Here is a 25,465-nt window from a genome sequence, read left to right on the forward strand (position 1 = left end):
CTAGTTTTCTGCTCGGACTGACTTTGTTTCCTTCTAATCTTCCATTGAGGAATATTATCTAAACCTCAATAAAATTTTTTAAATGTTTTTTTTTCACTGATAGCTACATACTTAATATAATTTTGTTGTTTGCGTATGCAGGTAAATTCTAGGTTACGTATTCTAGGTTAATTGCACGCATCAATTTTTTGCAGGTAATTTTGCAGGTAATGTTACCTGCAGTTTTGCTTACCTGCAAACGTTGCAGGTAAAATTACCTAGACATTTTTTATAGTGTGAAACTTAGACGGGAAGTTTTTTTCGATGCTCATTTAACAAGTTTTTTCGTCTGATATCATTGACATCAAATTAGTTCGTATTCAGTCAACAATTGTCTAGAAAACCTAAAAATATTAAGCCGAAAACCACCTTAATCGATACATATCGTGGTTATATTTACTTAAAATTAGGTTAAACGAAGTTTTTTGGAACTTTCTACGTATATTATAGGACGTATTTACATCTTATTTGGAACAATTTATATGCACATTTGAATACTCAATTCTGATCGGCTAATAATTTCATTTACTACGTACCAAAGTTGCGTCTACTATCCACAGTTAATAAAGGCCTCCGAGAGCTAAGTTGATTAGGCGAAATTAAAATTTTGCGAAAAAGCCCAGAATTCCTATGGAAGTTATTATTTGCGGTGTAATGTTTAAAAAGGCGAAACAGTTGGATTATCATAGTCTATTGGGATAATCAGTTTGAGTTTTTTCATACTTAAGCTCTAATCATAGTATTCGTATCTAACTTGTTAGTGGGCCATTCTGAGCAGCCTGGTTTTTTTACTACCCGAGTTAGGGTCCCAGAGATCCGATGGGTCAGGGTTATTTATTAGAACACCATCAAAAGATCACACAATGCTCCATTGGTATTTAATGCTGAAAACTTTATAAAGTTTAGTATTATTTTGTTATGAGTTCTTTATGATTTCCGTGCTTTATAAAACATTTTAATGATTCTACTTTAATTTTCTATGAATCACAGATTTTTTAAATGATTTTTATATCAACTATTCTCCGTAACAAACTAAAAGTGACTAAAAAGATCCGTGAAACGATAATTTCTTGTCTGGAGGGAAAGAGGGTTGCTGACATCACCAATGTAATGGATATTGTCGAAAGCATATAGTTTTCTGCATAGCATTTGCAATTGGTTAAGACACCGCTGTCTGCTCAGCTCTGATAACTCCAATCTTATGTTGTTACGCATCGTTTCCCTGCTTTTTTCGGGGAAAAGTATAGAGGGATTATCATTTTCAATTCAAATAGGGAAAGAGTTGTGATGTACATCTACACCTACCCGGGTCGAGGTTTGGCGGTGAATTTTCGTAAGAAATGGAGTTAAATGCGGTGAAAAAAAATTTTCACCGCGTAGTTCTTACATCTTTTTGCGCTGAATGCAGTGAATCGCGGTGAATTATTTATTTTCACAGCGTTCTAAGTATTCTTACAAAAAATAATCGTCCTTACACGGGTTAGAACCTCTGACTTCCTGCATGTCATCACATGCTTTTTCCACTTCGCAAAATGTCACTTACTTCTTTGATATTTCCTATGAATTTAAACCAGATTGAGTAAACGTTGGAAAGCAAATGCGGTGAGTTTTTGTAAGAAATGGGATGAATTTTGCGGTGAATTTTTGTAAGAAAAGCGGTGAAATGCGGTGAAGTATTTATTTTCATCGCATTCACCGCAATTACCGCATTTCTTACAAAAATTCACCGCTTTCACCGCATTTCTTACATTAATTTGCCGCAAAAGTTGATGCGGTGAACTTTTGTAAGAAACGCGGTGAATTTAGTGGTGATTTTACGTTAGAAATGCGGTGACATGCGGTGAAATACTTATTTTCACCGCATTCACCGCAATCACCGTATTTCTTACAAAAATTCACCCAAAAACCTCGACCCGGGTATAAGTGTTTTCAGCAATTGGGTTTTGAAATGAATTTTGTCTGGACACACAATTTTTTACTCCTTTTTCTGTTCATACAGACCGTGGTCCAGACATTCTCCGGTCGGATGGAAGAGGTTTAAACTCCTTCAATCCGACCGCAGGCTGTCTGGACCATTGCCCGTGTTGCAGAATTTTGTTTTTCACTTGTAAGAAATCGTCGTTCTTTAATCGTTTTCCTTAGACAAAAACGATCAAAGTCCTTACGTGGAAATCGTCGTGTTGTTCGTTATTTCGTCATTACTTTTATGGAAGAAATGATCGTTTTTTCATCGTTATTTTTATGTGCCGAAAAAACGACGCAAAAATGGAATCCCCACTGTGATTCGAATCATTGAACTCCCAATATATTACCTAAAGCACTTCCACTGCGCTATCAGGTCCTTACTAAAGTTATGCTCTAACGAGAACAATAGAGAAAAACTATTTCAAGAGCAATTAAACGACAAAAAACAATCAAAAAACGGCAATTTCTTTCGAAAAAAATGACGTGAAATGACAAAAAACGACGAAAAAACAATAAAAACCAACGATTTCATTTGAGAAAAAAACGGCAAAGGAAACGACAGAAAATCGACGACAAAACGATCATTTCTTACACGTAAAAGACGACTCAAACGACGGAAACTAATGAATTTGAAGAAAACGACGACAAAAGGACGAAAACGACGACAAAACGACGATAACGAGGACAAAACTACAAAAACGGAGATTTCTTACAAAACGATTGTCGTTTTTTCGTCGTTGTCCTCAACAGGGGGAACAGAAAAAGGAGTAAAAATGTGTGTCTAGACAAAAATCAATAGAAAAACACAAAACACTGACAACAGTCCGGAATTATAAACGTAGATTAATCACTACTCTTTCACTAAGCTACACTGGTCCGGGTTTCTAGAATTTTCTCCCTTACAGTAGTCACTGTTCTAATAGTCCCTTTCACCCATTTTCATCAGTTTCTTGAGTTGGTCGGGGGTCAAGAGATAGGTAGACTCGCGTGATCGAGGGCAGAGAGGTGGGATCGAATCGCCAGGTGAAAGAGGGATGGACGGGGGGTTTTTTGAGGTGGGTCTTCTCAAAACAGTTTCGGTGAATGGCATACTAGTGAAGCGCCAATCTCTAAAAGAGCTATTCAGACAATTTATACCCGTTTTTGAGAACGAAAAAGGTGAAAGGGTTAGACGAATATTTGGTCAAGCTAAAAATTGCGTAAATCATAGCTGGCAGATTGCCGGAGTAGCTGCGAAAGAATAGACTTGCGCGCCTTTTATTAAAAAAGAAACACGCAGATATAAAATGAAAAAAAAATCGACGCCGCTCAACAAACTATGAAAAAACATTCAGCGATAAATTAATAAAGGTTGTTCAAATTCATTGCGCAGAAGACTTTTCAAATTTAGATTAGCCTATTCACATGTGAATTCCTCTGACCTTGAACTAATTCAAATTAAACTTAAATTTTAAAGGGCGAAAGTCAACTCATTCAGTGAGGTAAGTCACGTATGATCAAAATCCAATCACGCAAATGACTTAAAAACTTTTGCTAGAGAGAACGAGAAATGCACGCGAAAACTCCGTTAATGAGAGGAAGAAGTCGTTAAGAATATTTTACTTTTCATCTTTGTTGTGTGAACAAATGTAAAACAAAAAACGCGTCAGACGTCGAAACAAAAAGTATAGCAGGACCAGTCATGAAATACAGTCCAAAGAATAAGATGAGAAAGATAGAATTACTGCATCTGACCAGCGTATCAATTAACATTGGCAGCCAAAAGGCGAACAGTCCCAAAATTGGAGGAACTAAAACAAGCAAACAAACTAAACCGATTAAAATCATTGCTATAACTCATGAAGCTTTTACCTTAAAGGTCAAATTTCATCCACTTAAAAACACCCATTAACCCATAGACAAGCCTTGAAAGGGGTTTATTGGCCACTAAAAAGGGAAAAAGCTAAGATAGAAAAACAAGACGTTTTTAAAAATTTAATCGGCCCTTAAAGATAAAGAAAAACACTTAGAACCTCCAATCGGCAACGGATATATTAAAAAAAAGGATATATTGAAATGGATATATTGAAAAAACATATATTGAAAAAGTGGATATATTGAAAAAATAATCTTTCCGTCTTCCGCTTGTTATTTTGAAATATTTACACTCAGCGCGGTCTAATTATTATTTACAACTAATATAAAAACAGAAAATTTATTTTGACAGATTATGATGAAACTCCTTAGAGAAATGAGACTGAACAAGATCAGACTTCTCAAATCTATACATTTTTCGGAACAACTGTTAAACATAAACCGACAAATGTCGGAAGAATTGCTCCTGAATGACAGGCGAGGCAATTAATTTCATGGTCTAGATCAATTTTTCTATATGGGTGCAAAAAACCTCGACACCACCAGGATGGGAAACACTAACCTCCAGATCCATGACCACCGGCACTACCCACTGCTCTACGAGTCACGTACTTTTCCTACGCTGCAACCGATCTTATATTAGCAAGAAGCTTTTCTTCGGACCACTAGAGATCACCCAAAAATGATGAACGAAAGCGTGAAAAAGTCACTTGAGAAGTCAAAGAATGTTCTAGAAGAAAAGCGCAAAAATGTCAAGCAAAAAATTTACATAAAGAAACAGACACACACGTTTACAATAATTGCTATGAACTGCGTTCAAGAGCAATTAAAAATGGTTCATCTTAATGGACGCCGCACTTGAACACTAAAAAGAATATGGTTGGAAATGATTGCTTTCCCGATGCACGGGATTGAAGTTAAATATAGTTCATGGGTCAAACGTGTAAGTTGTTTGCATGGTGAACAGCTTTGGTCATTGCTCAGCTTTGCGTTCATTTTCAGGGCAACATTGTTAAAAAGAATCGCATACGGATCGATTCGATTAACTTTTTGAAGCGATTGCCGTGAATCATAGATTAGCACGAATGAGACCACTCGAGTTTTTAGCTTGCAATCCAAATCAAGTCGCAAGGACCTCAGTTTTCCCAAAATTGGAGGAACTAAAACAGCCAAACAAACGAAACAAAAATAATTTTATTGCTGTTACTCCTTAGATTTTTTACCTTAAAGATCAAAATTCATTCACATAAAAATACTCATTATTGCACGGACAAGCCTTAAAAATGTGTTAAATGGCCACTAAACAGAAAGACCTAAGATAGAATAACGAAAAACCTAAAAAAGAAACAAAAATTGCGATTTTTATTTTTCAAACCATTATATTTGATTTTATTTTATTTTCAAAGCCAATTTACTTGCCTTGACTCCGTCTAGAGACTCATCAGGAAAACTTTTAAAAATTTAATTGGCCCTTGTAGATCAATAAATTTTTCACAGGCTTCAAGTCGGAACATGATAAAATTTGGATTATTTGAAAAAAAAAATTGTGCGCGAGAATGCTCGAAAAGGAAATGTCAAATACCGTTCCATTAGCCCTACCAATAACGCTGTAACCTATTATTAAATTCCAGAGGAGGTGCCCTGTCCACTGGGTTTAGATAAACTCAAAAACTGAGAATTTTTGAACAAAAAATTTAAAAATACTGTTTGATCAAAATATTGCAAAAATTCGCGACATAAAAACGTTGAAAACCACTTCATTACCACTAAAAACAACGAAATAACATATTATCAAACCCTAGAGGAGATTCCTTGACATGTAGGTAAGGAAAATTCAAAAATGACCAAAAAATTTTAAAAAACTTGAAATAATTGAAGAACTTAGTATGAAATTGCTATGTTTGTAGTATGAAGACATAGATCCAAAAATGACCATGAAAAGAAATTTCGCCTTGCAGAAGACCTCTATCAACTTTTACAAACCCCAATTTCAGACCGCTCCAACACAAAATTTGAAAAATGACGAACAGCGCTAAAAATAGCAACATTTTTGGCTTAAAATTGCAGAAAAATTACTTTTAATGCTTAAACTAGGGCCTTCCCATTACTTTCACAACTCTTAGCACTTGAAAGACTTCTGAATATAGCTAGGGGCCTCTAGTGAAACTAATCTAGGTGTGAAAACATCTTAAAAACATAACCGACTAACGTTGGGCGAATTGCTCTCAAACGACTGGCGAGCGGTTGGCTTCGTCAGTAGCTAACCATAGTTTAGTGACGCCAGCTTTATCTTGATTCGACTGTGCAGCTTTTTGTTTTCTAGCCACCGTCAGTAGCCACCGGGAGGGGGCTGACTGTCCCGGGGGGCTGATGGGGACGGAGGGGGCAACCGTGAGGCGGGGGGCAACAGCGCTGTTGACAGCGTTATTAAAAGAAATAATAACATTTGCTGGAGTTATTAAAATAATGATTACCATTCCCTTAAGTTCAGAAAATTTGCGACAGCTTATTTTCAGACCTCGGAGGAGGTCCCTAGAAACGATGCCGGTAAAAATGATAAAAAGATTAAAAAAATTTGAAAAAAATGCAAATATTTTTAAAATTGCTGATATTAAAATCTTGAAAAACATTCAATTAAATCTATAGGCAATGAAGTAACCTATAATCAAACTCCAGTGAAGATTATGTGGCTCTTGAGGCAGGAGAAAACTAAAAAATGACAAAAACTTTCAAAAAAACTTGAAAAATTTTGCAAGTTGCAAAAAAACTGCAAAAATAAGTGATAACAAAATCCATGGCCAAAAAAAAACATTTTCCAGTAACCTGTTATTCAACAATAACGGGAAATTTCTGATAGGCTAAAAAACCTGAATAATGACAATAAATGTCAAAAATTGAAAAAAAACCTGCAAGTTTTGTAAAAAAAAATGCTAAAAATCGTGGCGTTGAAATCTTTAGAAACATTCCACCACAATTAGAAACTATTCCTATTGTCAATCCCTAGAGGAGGTTCCTCGACTCTTGAGGCTGAGAAACCTAAAAAATGATGAAAATTTTTAAAAAACGTCAGAAAAAGGAAAGTTCTATAGACAAAAATTGCTAAATTTTGTCATTAAAAAATTGAAAGCTATTCCTTGGCAAACACTAGAAACCACGAGAAACTATAAAGTAATCTACTATAAAACCCCAGAGGAGGTTCTTTGACAGCTAGGGCTGAGAGAACTCGAAAAATGACAAAAATTTCAGAAGGCTTGAAAAAAATGTGATAATTAATATAAAGTTGCCTGTTTTTAGCGGGATCGGTTGTTCGTCAGTAGCCACGGGGAGGGGGGGGGGCTGACTGACTCGGGGGGGGGGGAGTGATGGGCAGGGAGGGGGGACTGACTGACTCGGGGGGGGGGGCTGATGGGCAGTGAGGGGGGCAACCGTGAGGTGGGGGGCAACAGCGATGTTGACAGCGTTATTAAAAGAAATAATAACATTTGCGAATTTTAAATAAAAGTTGCTGAAATTCAAGTTTTTAATATCTTCAGAACCATTTCATTGCCTCCACAGACTAATCAGTGTCTCAATTTAAAGCCTCAAATAGTTTCACTGGCTCATAAAGACCGTTAAACTGGGAACATGATAATAAACTTGCCAATTTGTAAAAGGTTGCGACATTAAAAAATGATATCCATTCCAATAACTCCAGCATCTAGGCAGTAACTTATTATCAATCCCTAGAGAAGGCTTTAAATAGTTTCACTGGCTCATAAACATCCATAAACTTGGAACATGATAATAATTTTCCGAAAAAATGAAAAAAAACTTTATCAAAAAATTTCTAAAGCTGAAGTCATTAAAATATTGATAACCATATCATTAGCTCAGTACTATGCAACAGTTTATAATCAAACCTTGGAGGAGCTCTCTAGGACCCTGTTGTCTGAAAAAATGATGAAAAAGTTTCAAAAAGATTAAAAAACTAACAAAATTAAAAATATTTTTAAAAATTGCTGATATTAACATCTTGAGAAACATTCCATTATATTGAGAAGCTATGCAGTAACCTAAAATCAAACTTCTAAAAGGTTATGTTCCTCTTGAGGCCTAAGAAACCTAAAAAATGGCAAATTTTCAGAGAACTTGAAAAAAAATTACAAGTTGCCTACAGAAACTGCTAAAAATTGTAATAATAAAGTTGAACACTAATTCATGGCCAAAAAACCTTTTCCAGTAACATATAATCAAATCCTAACGGAGATTTTCTGTTCGGCTAAAAAACCTGAATAAAGACAATAAATTTAAAAAAAATTGAAAAAAATTTTTTAAATTGAAAGTTTTGTAAAAAAGAATGCTTAATTTCGTGTTGTTGAAATCATGAAAAACATTTCATCACGTTCAGAAATCGTAAAGTAACCTATTGCCTAGCCCTAAAGAAGGCTCCTAGGCTCTTGAGAATGGAGAAACCTAAAAACCAACAAAAGTTTTCAGAAAATCGAAAAAAATGTAAATTTTGTCAAAAAAATGACAAAACTTGTCATTTTAAAAAATTGAAAGCTATTCCACTGCAAATAAAATATGCTAGCCTCTGTGTCTAGAAAGACGCGAATAATGAAAAAATAAATGTCCAATTGAAAAAATTTGCACGTTGTGTCAAAAAAGTATAAAATTCGTGATGTTAAAATGTTGAAACCATTCCACTAATTAAAAAAAATTTTCAAAAAGCTTGAAAAAAAACGTGAAAATTACAATAAAATTGCGTGTTTTTAGCAATCGGTTGATGGCCAGTAGCCACGGTGTGGGGGGGGGGAGTTGGGGATTGAATCGATGGACTGATAGGGAGGAAGGGGGGTTGGTAACAGTGGGAGGGCAAAAACGCGGTTTGGGAGTGAGGGGGTGGGGCAAAAGTGGGGGGTCAACATTGGGGGTGTCTTCAACCTCTAAGAACTGCCCTTTACACCATAGGTACATAAGTATAAGTCTCGTAAACAGTTTGAGCTGAAACAGAGCTGAAAAGCTATAAGGGCACTTAATGCCCGCTGGGCGCTAGCTGTTTATCCCGTTTGGGGGACGAAAAGTCAAAAGAGTCAGACGAAATATTATTCAAGCGAAGAATCGCATAAAAAAGGCCGACAGGACCAATATAATTGCCACAAGCTTTGCTTAAGAGCAATAAAAAAATAGAAACAATTGCAAGTTTTATTAAAAAATTGCTGAAATTCGAGATTTTAATATCTTCCGAACCATTTCATTGCCTCCAGAGACTATACAGTGTCTCATTTTAAAGCCTCGAATAGTTTCACTGGCTCATAAAGACCGATAACTTGGAAGATGATAATAAATTTGCCAAATTGTAAAAAGTTGTGACAATAAAAGATGATACCCATTCCATTACCTCTAGCAACTATGCAGTAACCTATTATCAAACCCTAGAGGAAGCGCCTTGGCCCCTGGTGCCGGTGCCCTCTCAAAAAATTTCAAAAGTTTCAAAAAACATGCAAAAATTTGCAATTGCTATGAACAAATGGCTAAAAACAGTGACATTGAAAAATTGAAAACTTAACCGATTAACGTCGGGCGAATTGCTCTCAAACAACCGGCGAGCGTTTGGCTTTGTCAGTAGCTAGCCACAGCTTAGTGAGGCCAGCTTTAGCTTGATTAGTCTCTGCAATTTTCAGTTTTCTAGCCTTTTTCAGTAAATAAAACAAATAAGACACTGATATTTTAAAAAACTGCAAAATATTGCAACGTTTTAAAAAGCTTCCAGGTTTCGCAGTGAAAATGTTCCAAACTATTTTTTTTCTCTGAATTTATATCAAGTAACTCACCTGCTTGACTTGAAAAGACATTTAATGATCGTAAAAGGACAAAATAATCAACAATTTTAAAAACATTCACAAGTTTTACCAAAATCTTGCTGAAATTTAATATATTAAAATCTTCAAAACAATTTCATTGTCTCAAGAGACCATCTAGTATCCCTATTTCAGGCTTTAATTAGTTTCACTGGCTCGTAAAGATTCTTAAACGGGGAACATAAAAATTTTCCGAAAACTTGACAAAATTTAAATTGCTAGAAAATCGTTAAAGCTGGAGTCATTAAAATATTGATAACCATTCCATTAACTCTAGAAACTATGCGACAGCCTATCATAAAACCTTGGAGGAGAACTAGGACCCTAGTGCCGAAAAATTGATAAAAAATTCAAAAAGATTCAAAAAACTTGAAAAACTTGCAAGTATTTCTTAAAAATTAATAATATTAAAATCTTGAAGAACATTCAATTACATCTGGAAGATATGCAGTAATAATCAAGCGCTCGAGGAGGTTCGCTGGCCCTTCAGATTGGAGAAACCTAAAAAACGATAAATTTTCAAAAAACTTGAAAAAACTGCAGGTTTTGTCAAAAAAATGCTAATATTCGTGATGGTAAAATGTTGAAAGACCATTCCAGTACAACTAGAAACTATGCAGTAGCCTATTATCAAGCCCTGGCGGAGTTTGGGGGCCTTGAGGGGGCAAAAAAAATGCATGTTTTATCACAATTTTGCTAAATTTGATGCTAAAATTGATGAAAGCTATGAAGTTTTTGGTACCCTAATATCAAAGGCTATAGGACACTTCCTGTCTCGCAAAACTTCGATATTGACAATAAATTATATAAATTTTAAAAATAAAATTTTTAACAAGTAATTGCTAAAGTTCGTGATGTCAAAACGCTGAAATCATTCTATTACCACTAGAAGCAATGCAGTAACCAAAATATGCAGGAGCTCCGCTGGTTATTGAGACTGGAAAAACCTGAAAAAGACAAAAAATTCGAAAAAAAAACGCAAGTTTTATCAAAAAAATTGCTTATCTTTGTCATATTAAAATTGGAAAGCTTTACATGGCAAATAAATTTTTTTCAGTAACATATTATCAAACCCTTAAGGATGATTTTCTGACCTTAGCATCCAGAAAGACGTGAATAATAAAAAAAATTAATGAAAAAAATAAAAAAAATTAAACGTTTTGTCAAAAAATGCTAAAATTCTTGACATTAAAATGTTGAAACAGTTGTAATACCTTTAAAAACTATGCAGTAGCCTATTATAGAACCCTAGAGGAGGTTCCATGACACCCAGGGCTGAAAGAACTCAAAAACTGACAAAAATTTTCAAAATAACTTGAAAAGAGTTGCGAAAATTATTATAAAATTGCGTGTTTTTTGAGCAATCAGTTGTTCGTCAGTAGCCACGGGGGTTGGGGGGCGTCTACTGGGGGGGGGGCTGAAGGGGAGGGAGGGGGGGTGTGGGCAACAGCGGCGGTGAGGGTGGGGGCAATAGTGGGGGGTCAACAGTGGGGGTGGGGTGTCTTCGACCTCTAAGAACCGCCCTTCACACCAAAAGTATAAGTCTCCAAAACAATTTGAGCTGAAACACAGCTGAAAATCTCTAAGAGCACTTAATGCCCGTTGGGCGCTACCTGTTTATCCCGTTTTTGAGGACAAAAGTCAAACGCGTCAGACGAATTTTGGTCAAGCGAAATTTGGCATAAAAAAGAACGACAGGACTAATATAATTGCTAAAAACTTCGTTTGAGAGCAATTTAAAAACTCCATTGCCACTAGAAACCATGCAGTAACCGATTAGAAGAACCTAGAGGAGGTTCCTTGAATCCTGAGGCCTGAAATGCTCAAAAACTGACACAATTCTTTTTGCCAATTGAAACTAAGCTCTAGCATACAAGAAAACCCTAGAGGAGATTCCTGGTCACTGGGCAAAAGAGTACTAACAAGCAGAAGTTTTTCAGAACTTTTTTTATAGAAAAGTTGTAATTTTTAAAGTGAGAAAAATTTCGATTTTGTAATCTTTAAAAGCAATTACTGCTAAAAACTATGCTGTAATCTATTATCGAACCTTAGATTAGCTTCTTTGGTACTTGAGGCAGGAAAAACCTAAAAAATGACAAAATTATCAAACAAAACTTGAAAAAAATGCATTTTATCATTTTTTGTGTTTATTTTTGCAGTAGCAAAACATATAGCTCATAAAATGGTCTTAGTCAGTAATTATCTCTTGCGAAAGAACTTAACAAACGTTCTTACAAAGAACTTTAACAAAAAGAACTTAACAACTTTAACAAACGTCAACTCAAGACTAGTCGACCAAAAAAAAACTCGAAAAATGACAAAGACGTAAAAAAAAAATGCACAATTTTTAGCTAAAAAACTCATAAAAATAACCATTTGACCACTCTGAGCACTTGAAAGACTACTAAAGCTATCATAGGGTTTCTAATGAAATTTAATGACAACTTATTATTAAATTGTGTAAAAACATCTTACAGAAAAAGAGAGAGCACCAATACAATCAATTTCTTGGTTTGTAAACAGACAGAGCAGCAATATAATCCAATTCTTGGATTGTAAAAAAAACCAAGATCACCGCAATATAGATCCCCTAAGCTTACAGTTTCGCAGCTATCAAAAGACCGCAGGACTAATATGTTCTAAAAACTTTGAGAGCAATTGATAAGGAAACTTTGAGCACGCGACTCATAAACCTATTAAAGTCTTACATGCACATAACGTGCTGTATGTAAAATGTCTTCTCTAGTTGACCACCATAAATGAAACTCAGCCATAAAACGCACTATATGCGTTTTATGGAAACCTACTTAGTATACAGCGATCATAAAAATGCCGTATGCGTGGTCTCACATCTCCCATAAGTTTTCAGTAAATCGACCGTTGCCCATCCCGAGCGCTAACTGAAGAAAGTGGAGCGCAACCAGAGAATACTGTACCGGAGATTCAAAAAGGGAGTATTTACCTGCACTTAAGAGTTTTTTTTTCTGACAGGTGATTCTTTGTTTTACATTAGAACTGTCCATTTTTATTAACCTACATACCATTGAACGAACCTGCATTGAACCTTACCAACCATAAAACAGACCATTTGTGGTATCTAACAAATCAGAAAACAGGCCATATATGGTGCTAACCACCAAAACAACAATGTATGATAACTTAGTAACCATGATTTTACCATAATTGTATCATAAAAGATCAGCTAGAATCGTAAAAGTCACGTCATAAACTGTTACTTTCCTAGAAATCTGCTTAAATAGGCTCAATTCTTACGTCTAATAAACGGTCAAAATACCTTCATTTCCTAAAAATACCACTCAAAACTGCTGTTTTCATATGTTTCAATATTTGTCCATAAAGAGCGTGCCATCAAAAAAACAATAAGGATTCCTGAAAATACCGGTCGGAAACAATCAATTCTTACTTTTCTTTTCTGCGCAAAATTTTATGTCTGGTTGTCAGGGAAACTATGTGCTTGCTGGAATTGATCATCCCATAGAATAGATTCTACAGAGTCTGCATTTGTGATATATCCTCCGGGCACAGCATACAATTTGACCCCGTCATATCGGAAGAAACCATGGTAGATTACCATTAGAAAATGGTTTATTAGTTCTTCTTCTCCTTCCTGTTCTTCTTCTTCTTCTTCAGATCTCTCAGGTGGAGCTGCAGTTCTGATAAAAAATTTGAAAATAACCTCATTGTACATTAACCTCAGCTTAACTCTCACTGTACTTCCCCTCAATTTTTCAAGTAAATACTTTCTATTTCTAGATTCCTTAAAAACTTAAAATTTTAGATTGAGTTCAGTCTACCTCAACTGTTATAGTAAACAGCTATAAGAACTTCCCAGTGAATCGAAACTTGGTACATCTTGATAAGAACATACTAAAATCTTGGTAAATCTTGCCAAGATCTTGCCATGGTACTTACCAAGAAAACACCAAGATATGTACGAACTTGCAAGTTTTTTGCATGGCTGTCAAGAAACAAGATCTTCGCAAGATTTCCAAGAAAGATTAACCATGACATGGTAAGATATATCAAGTATTAAAAATTCAATAGCACCCAAAAACAAGATGTAGCAGGAAATCATAAGATTAAGCAAGAATTATCAAGAAATAGCAAGAATTATCAAGAATTATCAAGAATTATCAAGAATGTCGGAAAATACTCATACCTTATGGCTCTTATGTCTTCTTATTTTTTTGTTGTAAGAAAGTAACAGTTATCGTTGAGTTTGCCACTTTTTTAGATTCGGCCAACTTGCTGCTTTGATCAACAAAAGACAGATTGCATCTTCTTTGTAGAGCATGAAAGTTAAATCTCTCTAGATGTTTAAAGTTTCAATTAATGGTTTCATGGCTTCGCTATTGGGAGTTTTCCTAGAGATTTTTAGCTTTTGGCATTTGCCAAATTTTGTACTTGTTTTTTTGTTGTTCTATCATATTATCAACTTAAAACAGGTCCCATTGACATTTGAGGAAATCGCAATTGAATATATATTACGTTGTAATGAACCAAAATAGCTATTTTGTTGTCTGGTTTGTCTGGTCATGGCCGATTTTTCGCTGAATTCCTGGTTCATTTTTCCACCCAGTCACTTCGGGTTGCTTAGAAAAAGTTTTTCTATGTGTCAAAAATTATCAAGATTTTATCAAGTTACGCCAAGAAAATTTCTTGACATGTCTTGATAAGATCTTGCCAAGATCTTATCAAGGTGTTCCAAGAATTTTTGTCTATCAAGATCTTGGCAAGATGTGTCAAGTTTTGCACGAGTTGGCAAGATCTTGCATGACATGGCAAGGTGTATCAAGTTTCGTTTCACTGGGTTATCATAAGCTTAGATTATATTAAGTTTTTGGAGATTTCAAATGCGCAAAATATTTATAAGACATTTATTTTCTGTAGAACACTAGGATCAAATCAAATGAAAGAAACTCTTATTTGAGGCTAATGTCAAAATAGCGTTAGGTTTTGTGATTATAACCGATAGCTTCTCTTGTTCTAGAGCCTTTATATCTGTTTATGCAAGCAAAAGATTAAAGGAACTCCCGGGTTGGCCACTATAAAAAAGTTTTACCAATCAAAAAAACCGTATATGCATTTTATGGTAACATACTAAATATACAACGATCATAAAAAATGCAGTTCTGAAACAACGTTTCTGCGTATGAAAATCAAAGTTCTGTTCTTTGCTTTTATGGTTCCATACTTACCAAAAAACGCCATTAAGAAAATTTGGACCATTTTATGGTTAAAAATTTTCCATGAAAAATGCTGTAACATAAAACGCTAATTTTTTTGGGTTATTTTTCAAATCAATTTGAAAGCCAAATTTTGCATTCATTAAACGTCAAAAAATATATAAAATTCACTTTTATGGTATCGTACTAACCATGAAAGCCCATTAAAAAAAATACTTTTGGACCATTATATTGTTATAGATTTTGCATTAAAAATGTTGTAAAGTTAAAATAATTGGTAAAAGGTATAGAAAAAAGTTTTCTGGGGCTTTTGATAAAATAAAACGATCCATTTTTGGTAAATTGGTATGTATTGATTTCGATACAAAAGAACAGACAATATGTGGTAACTTACTTACCATATAACTAACCAGATATGGTCCATCAAAGACATAGAAGAAACACGTAAATTTATTTTCGCTAAAAAAGTGCCTAATTTTTTTATGGAAAGTTAGTTTCTATAAAAGAGATCATATATGGTTCCTTACTATCCATAGCAAGCACATAAAAAGATGTTTACGGCTTTGGTAGATCGTATATGGTATGTTCTATGGTAACTAAGGTACCATATCTGATACTTTTTACGGTACGTAAGTTTGGTCAATCCGGGTTAAAAAGGAAAAAGGAAAGAAAAATGTGCTAACATAAAATTTTCGATACCCTAAAACGCTTCCAATTTTTAAAAATCAGAAAAATTAACTTCAAGAAATTATAAAGACGAAAGGAAGGTAAAATCGGCTTTTAGAGAAGTTGTGTGTTCTATGCTTTTTAAAGGATGCGAGACTTCGAAACTATTGGCTCGACACAATATCATATATGAATACCTAATTTTTAAATTGCCTTACAATATAGAAACTGGTCTTCCAGTAAAACTTAAATTGCATAATAATGAATAACAACCCATGAAACTGAATACCAGATCCAGCCTGCAAATGGTCAATAATAGAATCGGCAAACTTTTATGAATTTTGGGATTTATTCTGTTTTGGCCCCCCACCTTAGTGAGCTTATCTTTTTCACGCGCCCCAGGATTACGTGCTTTTTCTTACATGGTAACGTGCTATATAACAACATATAATTTGTAACTGGGGGCATAAAAAACACTGCAGAAACACGGCGAAGCAGAAAAAAATCTGAATTTTGCGTAAATGGAATATTTAGGTAAAACCATAGTCAATAAGGGATTTGGGGGGGGGGGGGTGGGGGTGGGGGGTGGGGGGCTACGTGGGGGAGGTTGTGTATGGGGGGACAATTTGCTGGTTGTAGGTTGGGGGGGTTGCAGGTGGTTAAAAAGGATCTCAAATTCTCAAATTGACCTGATCAGGTTGAATATTACCAGTAGTTCACAAACTGATATGCGTGATGTCTGTATGGGGGAGGAGGGGGATGTGTGGCTGGAGGCCAGTTGGGGGGAGGGGTAGGTTAGAGAGGTTGGAGTGACTTATATGGGATCAAAAACTCTCAAAAATGACCTTTTCACCTTGAATATTATCATCAGTTCTTAATTACTATGCAAAAAAAACTAGGCTACTTTTAATGCCAGTTGTTCGAAAACAGATGCCAATGTTCTAAAATTCTAAAATGGAATTCAATGTTCGAAAGTAAAAGTCAAGTCATGACTTAAGCTAGATAAAGAACTCTTAGAATAACATTACTCCTCTTCGATTCGTAAAAAAAGACCAAAGCTGTTGCAATAATTGCTTAAAGTTTCGCTCGAGCGCAATTAAATCTAATTATTTGGAGCAAACATGTACAGAAGGTAAATCTTGAGTTGGCTAAAAGACGCTGCAATGGCAGTAATAGTGAGGAATTACCCCCTCACCAAAATTGCAATGAAGGAGTGGCCTGAACGGTAGGAATTTTGAGAAACTAACCTTGGCAAAAACTGCGATGTAATACTGGGCTGCGATTTGAGGAGTTTTGAGGAATTAACCCTCCTTCAGCCAAGACTGCTTTGTAAGCATTGGCTGCAATGAGCTGCAATGGCAGGAATTTTGAACTACCCCATGACCGAAATTGCAATGTAAGAGTGGGCTGCAATTGTAGGAAATTTGAAGAAATAACCCTGTCCAAAATTGGGATGTAGAAATGGACTGTATTGAGAAAATTTTGGAGGAATTACCAACCCCAGACGAACTGGCAATGTAAGCGTGGACTGCATTTGGATGCAATTGATGGGCTTTCGAGGAATTACCCCTGGCCAAAATTGCAATGTAATAGTGTGCTGAATTTGGCTGCTAAGACACGAATTTCGAGGAATTACCCCCTGACCGAATTTGCTATGTAAGTGTAGGCTGCAATTTCGCGGAATTAACTCTGACCAAAAAAATGATGTAAGACTGAGATGCAAAGGGAAGCAATAGGAAAAAATTTAAAGAAAAACCAACCCTAAACAAAATTGCGACGTCAGAGTGGACTGCAGTGGGCTGCAATGGGAGGACTTTAGAGGAATTACCCACCGCAACCAAATTGCAATGTAAGAATTGGCTGGAGTGGGCTGCAATGGGAGGAAATTTGCTGAATTTTTCTCCTGACCTAAACTTCGACGTAAGCGCTGTCTGCAATGGGATGCAAGGAGATGGTATATGAGGAATTACCCCTGACAAAAAACGCCACATAAAAGTATCTTGCAATGGGAGGAAAGTTGAGGAGTTAAATTCCCCGACCAAAAATGCGATGTAAAATTGGGCTACACTGGGCTGCAACGGGAAGACTTTTGAGGAAATTACTCCTGACCAAAATTGCGATTTAGGACTGGGATGCAATGGGAAGACTTCGGGGAATTAGCTTCCGGACTAATGTTGCTTTCCAAGGGTTGGCTCCAAAGGACTGCAATGTGAGGAATTTTGAAGAATTACCACCTTAACCAAAATAGCGTTGTAAGCGTGGGCTGCAATGAGCTACAAAGAGAGGACAAATGAGGACATACCCCTGCCCAAATTTGCGATGTAAGAGTTCGCTGCGTCGGACTGTAATGACAGGAATTTCGAGGAATCACCCCACTGACCGATTTTGCAATGTAAGTGTAGGCTGCAATTATAGGAAAATTGCGGAGTTAAACCAGACCAAAATTGCGATGTAAGACTGAGGTGCAATTGGCCACAATAGCAAGAATTTTACAGAATAACCAACCTTAAACAAAATTGCGACGTAAGAGTGGACTGCAGTGGGCTGCAATGGGAGGACTTTAGAGGAATTACCCATCGCAACCAAAATTCCGATGTAAGAATTGGCTGCAGTGGGCTGCAATGGGAGAAAATTTGCGGAATTTTTCAGCTGACCTCAATTTTGATGTAAGAGCTATCTGCAATGAGCTGCAAGGACATGATTTTTTAGGAATTAATCCCTGATCAAAAACGCCACATAAAAGTATGTTGCAATGGGAGGAAAGTTAAGGAGTTAAATTCCCCGACCAAAAATGCGAAGTAAAATTGGGCTACACTGGGCTGCAACAAGAAGACTTTTGAGGAAATTACTCCTGACCAAAACTGCGATTTAGGACTAGGATACAATGGGAAGACTTTGGGGAATTAGCTCCCTTGCCAAAATTGCTATGTAAGGATGGACTGCAACGTGAGGAATTTTGAGGAATCAACAAGTGTAACCAAAATTGCGATGTACGAATAGGTTGCGATGGGCGCACTTTTGAGGAATTTGCCCCCTGACCAAAACCTTCATGTAAGATTGGACTGCAATAGGCTGCAATGAGGAGAATTTTTAGAAAGTTTCCCCTGATCAAAATTGTGACATAAGATTGCGTTGCATAGGGAGGAATTTTGAGGAAACACCCACCTTAACCAAAGTTACAGAGTAAGAATAGGCTGCAATCGGCTGCAAAGGGAGGACTTTAAAGGATCACCCCCCATCCCGCCATACGCCCCAACCACACACACCCTTGATTAATATTGAGATTGAAGAGTGAGCCGCAATAGTTGGAATTTCGAGGATTTAACCCTGACCCTAATTCCAAATTTGGGAAGTAGGACTGTGCTGCAGTGAGAAGAATTGGGAAACTAAACCCATGCCTACAATTGCTATGTAAGATTAAGCTCGATTGTGCTGCAATGGGAGAAACTTTTGAGGAACTACTCACCTGAAAGAAAATTACGATGTAGGAATTGGCTGCAGCGGGCTGCAATGAGAGGACAATTGAGAAATTACCTCTAGACCAAAATTGCGACGCAGGAGGGTGCTTCATAGGTAGAAATTATGAGGCAATGCCCTCCAAACAAAGTGTTACGTATAGGAGGACTTTTGTGGTAAAAAAAGTTGCGGCAATGGTGTGCAACGTGAGGGTTTTTGACGAATGGCCAATAATGTATTTTCCGAGTGCGCTGTAATCGGAGAATTTTGATTAACTATCCTTCGAACAAGATTGCAAATCAGTAGGGGGCTGCAATGGTAGGGATATTGAAAATTTAACCCTGGACTAGTTTGCGACGGAAGACTGGGATGCAATGGGCTGCATTGGGAGAAATTTTGAGGAACTACCCGGCTAATTTTGCGATATAAGTTTGGGCGGCAGTGGTAGGAGTTTTGAGGAATCAACCCTGACCACAATTCCAAAATTCCGGTGTAAGACAGGGCTGCTTTGGACTGCTATGGGAAGAATTTGGGTAACTAACCGCCGGCCAAAATTCCTATATAGGAGTGGGCTCAAACCTGCTGCAATGGCAGGAATTTTGAGGAATTAAACACCTGAACCAAATTGCGATTTGGGAATTGGCTGCGGTGGGCTGCAATGGGAGGAGTTCTTAGAAATTACACCCTAACCAAAACTGCGACGTAGGAGTGGGCTGCAAAGGTAGAAGTTTCTAGGAAATAAACCTCGATCAAGAATGTGACGTAAGATTGGGCGGCAATGGGAAGTATTTTGAGGTAAAGGTGCGCTGCAATGGTGTGTAATGGGAGGCCCTTTGAGGAATAAGGCCCTTTAGTCCAACATTTTAATGTCTGCAGTGCGCCAAAATTTGAAGACTTTGGCGATTTACCCCCCCCCCCCCCCCCGCCCAAAATGCTATTTAAAAGTGGAATCCAATGGCTACAAGGAGAAGATTTTTAGGATATACCAACATTAACAACAATTGCGATGTGAGAGTGGGCAGCAGTGGGCTGAAATGGCAGAAGATCTGAGGATTTACCCCACTCCAAACTAATATTGCGATGTAAGAGGGGGCTGCAATGGTAAGAATTTTGAGGATTTAACCCTGACGAAAACTCCAAAAATGCGATGAAAAACAGGGCTGCATTGGGCTGCAATATGAAAACTTTGGGGAACTAACCCCTGGCCAAAATTGCTATGTAGGAGTGGGCTCCAACGTGCTGCAATGGCAGGAATTTTGGGGAATTAACCACCTGAACCAAATTGCGATTTGGGAATTGGCTGCAGTGGGCAGCAATGGCAGGAGTTCTTAGAAATTACACCCTAACCAAAACTGCGACGTAGGAGTGGGCTGCAAAGGTAGAAATTTCGAGGAAATAAACCCCGACCAAGAATTCGACGTAAGATTGGGCGGCAAGGGGAAGTATTTTGAGGTAAAGGTGCGCTGCAATGGTGTGTATTGGGAGGCCCTTTGAGGAATAAGGCCCTTTAGTCCAAAATTTTTGATGTCTGCAATGCGCCAAAATTTGAAGACTTTGGCGATTTAACCCCCCGCCCAAATGCTATTTAAGAGTGGAATCCAATGCGCTACAAGGAGAAGATTTTGAGGATATACCAACATTAACAACAATTGCAATGTGAGAGTGGGCAGCAGTGGGCTGAAATGGCAGAAGATCTGAGGATTTACCCCACTCCAAACTAATATTGCGATGTAAGAGGGGGCTGCAATGGTAAGAATTTTGAGGATTTAACCCTGACGAAAACTCCAAAAATGCGATGAAAAACAGGGCTGCATTGGGCTGCAATATGAAAACTTTGGGGAACTAACCCCTGGCCAAAATTGCTATGTAGGAGTGGGCTCCAACGTGCTGCAATGGCAGGAATTTTGGGGAATTAACCACCTGAACCAAATTGCGATTTGGGAATTGGCTGCAGTGGGCAGCAATGGCAGGACTTCTTAGAAATTACACCCTAACCAAAACTGCGACGTAGGAGTGGGCTGCAAAGGTAGAAATTTCGAGGAAATAAACCCCGACCAAGAATTTGACGTAAGATTGGGCGGCAAGGGGAAGTATTTTGAGGTAAAGGTGCGCTGCAATGGTGTGTATTGGGAGGCCCTTTGAGGAATAAGGCCCTTTAGACCAAAATTTTTGATGTCTGCAATGCGCCAAAATTTGAAGACTTTGGCGATTTAACCCCCCGCCCAAATGCTATTTAAGAGTGGAATCCAATGCGCTACAAGGAGAAGATTTTGAGGATATAACAACATTAACAACAATTGCAATGTGAGAGTGGGCAGCAGTGGGCTGAAATGGCAGAAGATCTGAGGATTTACCCCACTCCAATGTAATATTTCGATGTAAGAGGGGGCTGCAATGGTAGGAATTTTGAGGATTTAACCCTGACGAAAACTCCAAAAATGCGATGAAAAACAGGGCTGTATTGGGCTGCAATATGAAAACTTTGGGGAACTAACCCCTGGCCAAAATTGCTATGTAGGAGTGGGCTCCAACGTGCTGCAATGGCAGGAATTTTGAGGAATTAACCACCTGAACCAAATTGCGATTTGGGAATTGGCTGCGGTGGGCAGCAATGGGAGGAATTCTTAGAAATTACACCCTAACCAAAACTGCGACGTAGGAGTGGGCTGCAAAGGTAGACATTTCGAGGAAATAAACCTCGACCAAGAATGTGACGTAAGATTGGGCGGCAATGGGAAGTATTTTGAGGTAAAGGTGCGCAGCCATGGTGTGTATTGGGAGACCCTTTGAGGAATAAGGCCCTTTAGTCCAAAATTTTTGATGTCTGCAATGCGCCAAAATTTGAAGACTTTGAAGATTTAACCCCCCGCCCAAAATGTTATTTAAGAGTGGAATCCAATGCGCTACAAGGAGAAGATTTTGAGGATATACCAACATTAACAACAATTGCGATGTGAGAGTGGGCAGCAGTGGGCTGAAATGGCAGGAATTTTGAGGAATTAACCACCTGAACCAAATTGCGATTTAAGAATTGGCTGCATTGGGCTTCAATGGGAGGAATTTGGAGAATTAACCCACTGTCCAAAATAGCTATGTAAGTGTGGTCTCCAATGTGGTACAAAGAGAGAAAATTTGAGGAAAAACCCACATTACCCAAACCTTTGATGTGAGAGTGGGCTGCAGTTGGGTGCAATGGGAGAAATTATTAGGAATTACCCCCAATTAATATTGCGATGTAAGAGGTGGCTGCAATGGTAGGAATTTTGAGGATTTAACCCTGAAGAAAACTCAAAAAATGCGATGAACAACAAGATTGCATTGGGCTTCAATATGAAGACTTTGGGGAACTAACCCCCTGGCCAAAGGTATTAATTTTGAAGAAATACCCCCGACCAAAAATGCGAAGTAAGATTGGTCAGCAATGGGAGAATTGCTGTCGTAAAGGTGCGCTGCGATGGTGCGTAATGGGAGGTCTTTTGATGAATAAGGCTCCCTAGGCCAAAACTGTGATGTACGAGTGCGCTGCAACCGGAGAAACTTTGAAAAACTATCCTCTGAACAGCATTGAAATATAAAATGGTGCTGCAGTGACAGGAATATTGAGGAAACAACCCTGACCAAAATTGCGATGTAAAACTGGGATGAAATTGGCAGTTTTAGGGGGGATTTTGAGGAATAAGCGCCATCCTGGCCAAAATTGTAATGCAACAGTTGGCTGCAGTGGGATGCAATGGGAAGACTTTGGATGAATAAGCGTCCCTGCCCAAAAACGCAATGAAAGAGTGGGCAGAAATTGTAGGATTTCTGAGGAGTTGACACTGGCCAAAATTGCGATGAAAGACTGTGCTGCAATAGCCTGAATGTGGAAGACTTTGGAAGACCCACTGTCCAAAATAGCTATGAAAGAGTGGTCTCTAGTGGGGTACAACGAGAGGAATTTTGAGGGAATATCCACATCACCAAAAACTTTGATGTGAGAGTGAGCTGCAGTTGGGTGCAACGGGAGAAATTATTAGGAACTACCCCCAATTAATATTGCGATGTAGCGGGCGGCAATGGTAGGAATTTTGAGGAATTAACCACCTGAACCCGAAGTGCGATTTAATAATTGGCTGCAGTGGGCTGCATTGAAAAGACTTTGGAGAATTAACCCACTGTCCAAAATAGCTAAATATGTGTGGTCTCCAATGGGGTACAAGAAGAGAAATTTTGAGGAAATTTCCACATTACCCAAAACTTTGATGTGATAGTGGGCTGCAGTTGGGTGCAATGGGAGAAATTATTAGGAATTAACCCGAATTAAAATTGCGATGTAAGAGTGAGCTGCAAAGGTCGGATTTTTGAGAAATCAGCCCTGACCAAAATTCCAGAATTGCGATTTAGGACAGGGCTGCATTGGAACGCAATTGCCAAACTGTGGGGAACTAACCCCCTGAACAATATTGCTATGTAGGAGTGGGCTCCAATGTGCTGCAATGGCACGAATTTTGCGGAATAAACCACCTGAATCCAATTTGCGATTTAGGAGTTGGATGCAGTGGGCGGCAGTGGGATGAATTTGGAGAATTAACCAACTGTCCAAAATAGCTACGTAAGAGTGGTCTCTAAGGGGGTACAATGCGAAGAATTTTTAGGAAATACCCACATTACCCAGAACTTTGATGTGAGAGTGAGCCACAGTTGGGTGCAATCGTAGAAATTATTAGGAATTACCCCCGCCCCCCTCAAAAAATATTGCGATGTAAGAGCGCGATGCATTGGTAGGAATTCTGAGGAATTAAACACCTGAACCAAATTGCGATTTGGGAATTGGCTGCGGTGGGCTGCAATGGGAGGAGTTCTTAGAAATTACACCCTAACCAAAACTGCGACGTAGGAGTGGGCTGCAAAGGTAGAAATTTCGAGGAAATAAACCCCGACTAAGAATGTGACGTAAGATTGGGCGGCAATGGGAAGTATTTTGAGGTAAAGGTGCGCTGCAATGGTGTGTATTGGGAGGCTCTTTGAGGAATAAGGCCCTTTAGTCCAAAATTTTTGATGTCTGCAATGCGCCAAAATTTGAAGACTTTGGCGATTTAACCCCCCGCCCAAAATGCTATTTAAGAGTGGAATCCAATGCGCTACAGGGAGAAGATTTTGAGGATATACCAACATTAACAACAATTGCGATGTGAGAGTGGGCAGCAGTGGGCTGAAATGGCAGAAGATCTGAGGATTTACCCCACTCCAAAGTTATATTGCGATGTAAGAGGGGGCTGCAATGGTAAGAATTTTGATGATTTAACCCTGACGAAAACTCCAAAAATGCGATGAAAAACAGGGCTGCATTGGGCTGCAATATGAAAACTTTGGGGAACTAACTCCTGGCCAAAATTGCTATGTAGGAGTGGGCTCCAACGTGCTGCAATGGCAGGAACTTTGAGGAATTAACCACCTGAACCAAATTGCGATTTGGGAACTGGCTGCGGTGGGCAGCAATGGGAGGAATTCTTAGAAATTACACCCTAACCAAAACTGCGACGTAGGAGTGGGTTGCAAAGGTAGAAATTTCGAGGAAATAAACCTCGACCAAGAATGTGACGTAAGATTGGGCGGCAATGGGAAGTATTTTGAGGTAAAGGTGCGCTGCAATGGTGTGTATTGGGAGGCTCTTTGAGGAATAAGGCCCTTTAGTCCAAAATTTTTGATGTCTGCAATGCGCCAAAATTTGAAGACTTTGGCGATTTAACCCCCCGCCCAAAATGCTATTTAAGAGCGGAATCCAATGCGCTACAAGGAGAAGATTTTGAGGATATACCAACATTAACAACAATTGCGATGTGAGAGTGGGCAGCAGTGGGCTGAAATGGCAGAAGATCTGAGGATTTACCCCACTCCAAAGTAATATTGCGATGTAAGAGGGGGCTGCAATGGTAAGAATTTTGATGATTTAACCCTGACGAAAACTCCAAAAATGCGATGAAAAACAGGGCTGCATTGGGCTGCAATATGAAAACTTTGGGGAACTAACCCCTGGCCAAAATTGCTATGTAGGAGTGGGCTCCAACGTGCTGCGATGGCAGGAATTTTGAGGAATTAACCACCTGAACCAAATTGCGATTTGGGAACTGGCTGCGGTGGGCAGCAATGGGAGGAATTCTTAGAAATTACACCCTAACCAAAACTGCGACGTAGGAGTGGGTTGCAAAGGTAGAAATTTCGAGGAAATAAACCTCGACCAAGAATGTGACGTAAGATTGGGCGGCAATGGGAAGTATTTTGAGGTAAAGGTGCGCAGCAATGGTGTGTATTGGGAGGCCCTTTGAGGAATAAGGCCCTTTAGTCCAAAATTTTTGATGTCTGCAATGCGCCAAAACTTGAAGACTTTGGCGATTTAACCCCCCGCCCAAAATGCTATTTAAGAGTGGAATCCAATGGGCCACAAGGAGAAGATTTTGA

The 25,465-nt window shown here is 38.2% G+C and overlaps 1 protein-coding gene across 4 annotated transcripts in view; it reads right to left on the reverse strand.

Moving 5' to 3' along the window:
- LOC142337184 (uncharacterized) overlaps positions 1-25,465 on the reverse strand; it is a 203,365-nt gene that overhangs the window by 22,527 nt on the left and 155,373 nt on the right. For all 4 annotated transcript variants that reach the window (XM_075386306.1, XM_075386303.1, XM_075386304.1 and 1 more), the window contains exons 5-6: positions 13,178-13,372; positions 1,110-1,237 (exon numbers count right to left, since the gene is read on the reverse strand). In XM_075386306.1, the coding sequence (XP_075242421.1) occupies positions 1,110-1,237; positions 13,178-13,372 (323 nt within the window). The remainder of the gene's footprint in view (positions 1-1,109; positions 1,238-13,177; positions 13,373-25,465) is intronic.

The sequence above is a fragment of the Convolutriloba macropyga genome, chromosome 3, assembly GCF_964194025.1.
Source record: "Convolutriloba macropyga chromosome 3, txConMacr16.3, whole genome shotgun sequence".
Taxonomy (NCBI): Eukaryota; Metazoa; Xenacoelomorpha; order Acoela; family Convolutidae; genus Convolutriloba; species Convolutriloba macropyga.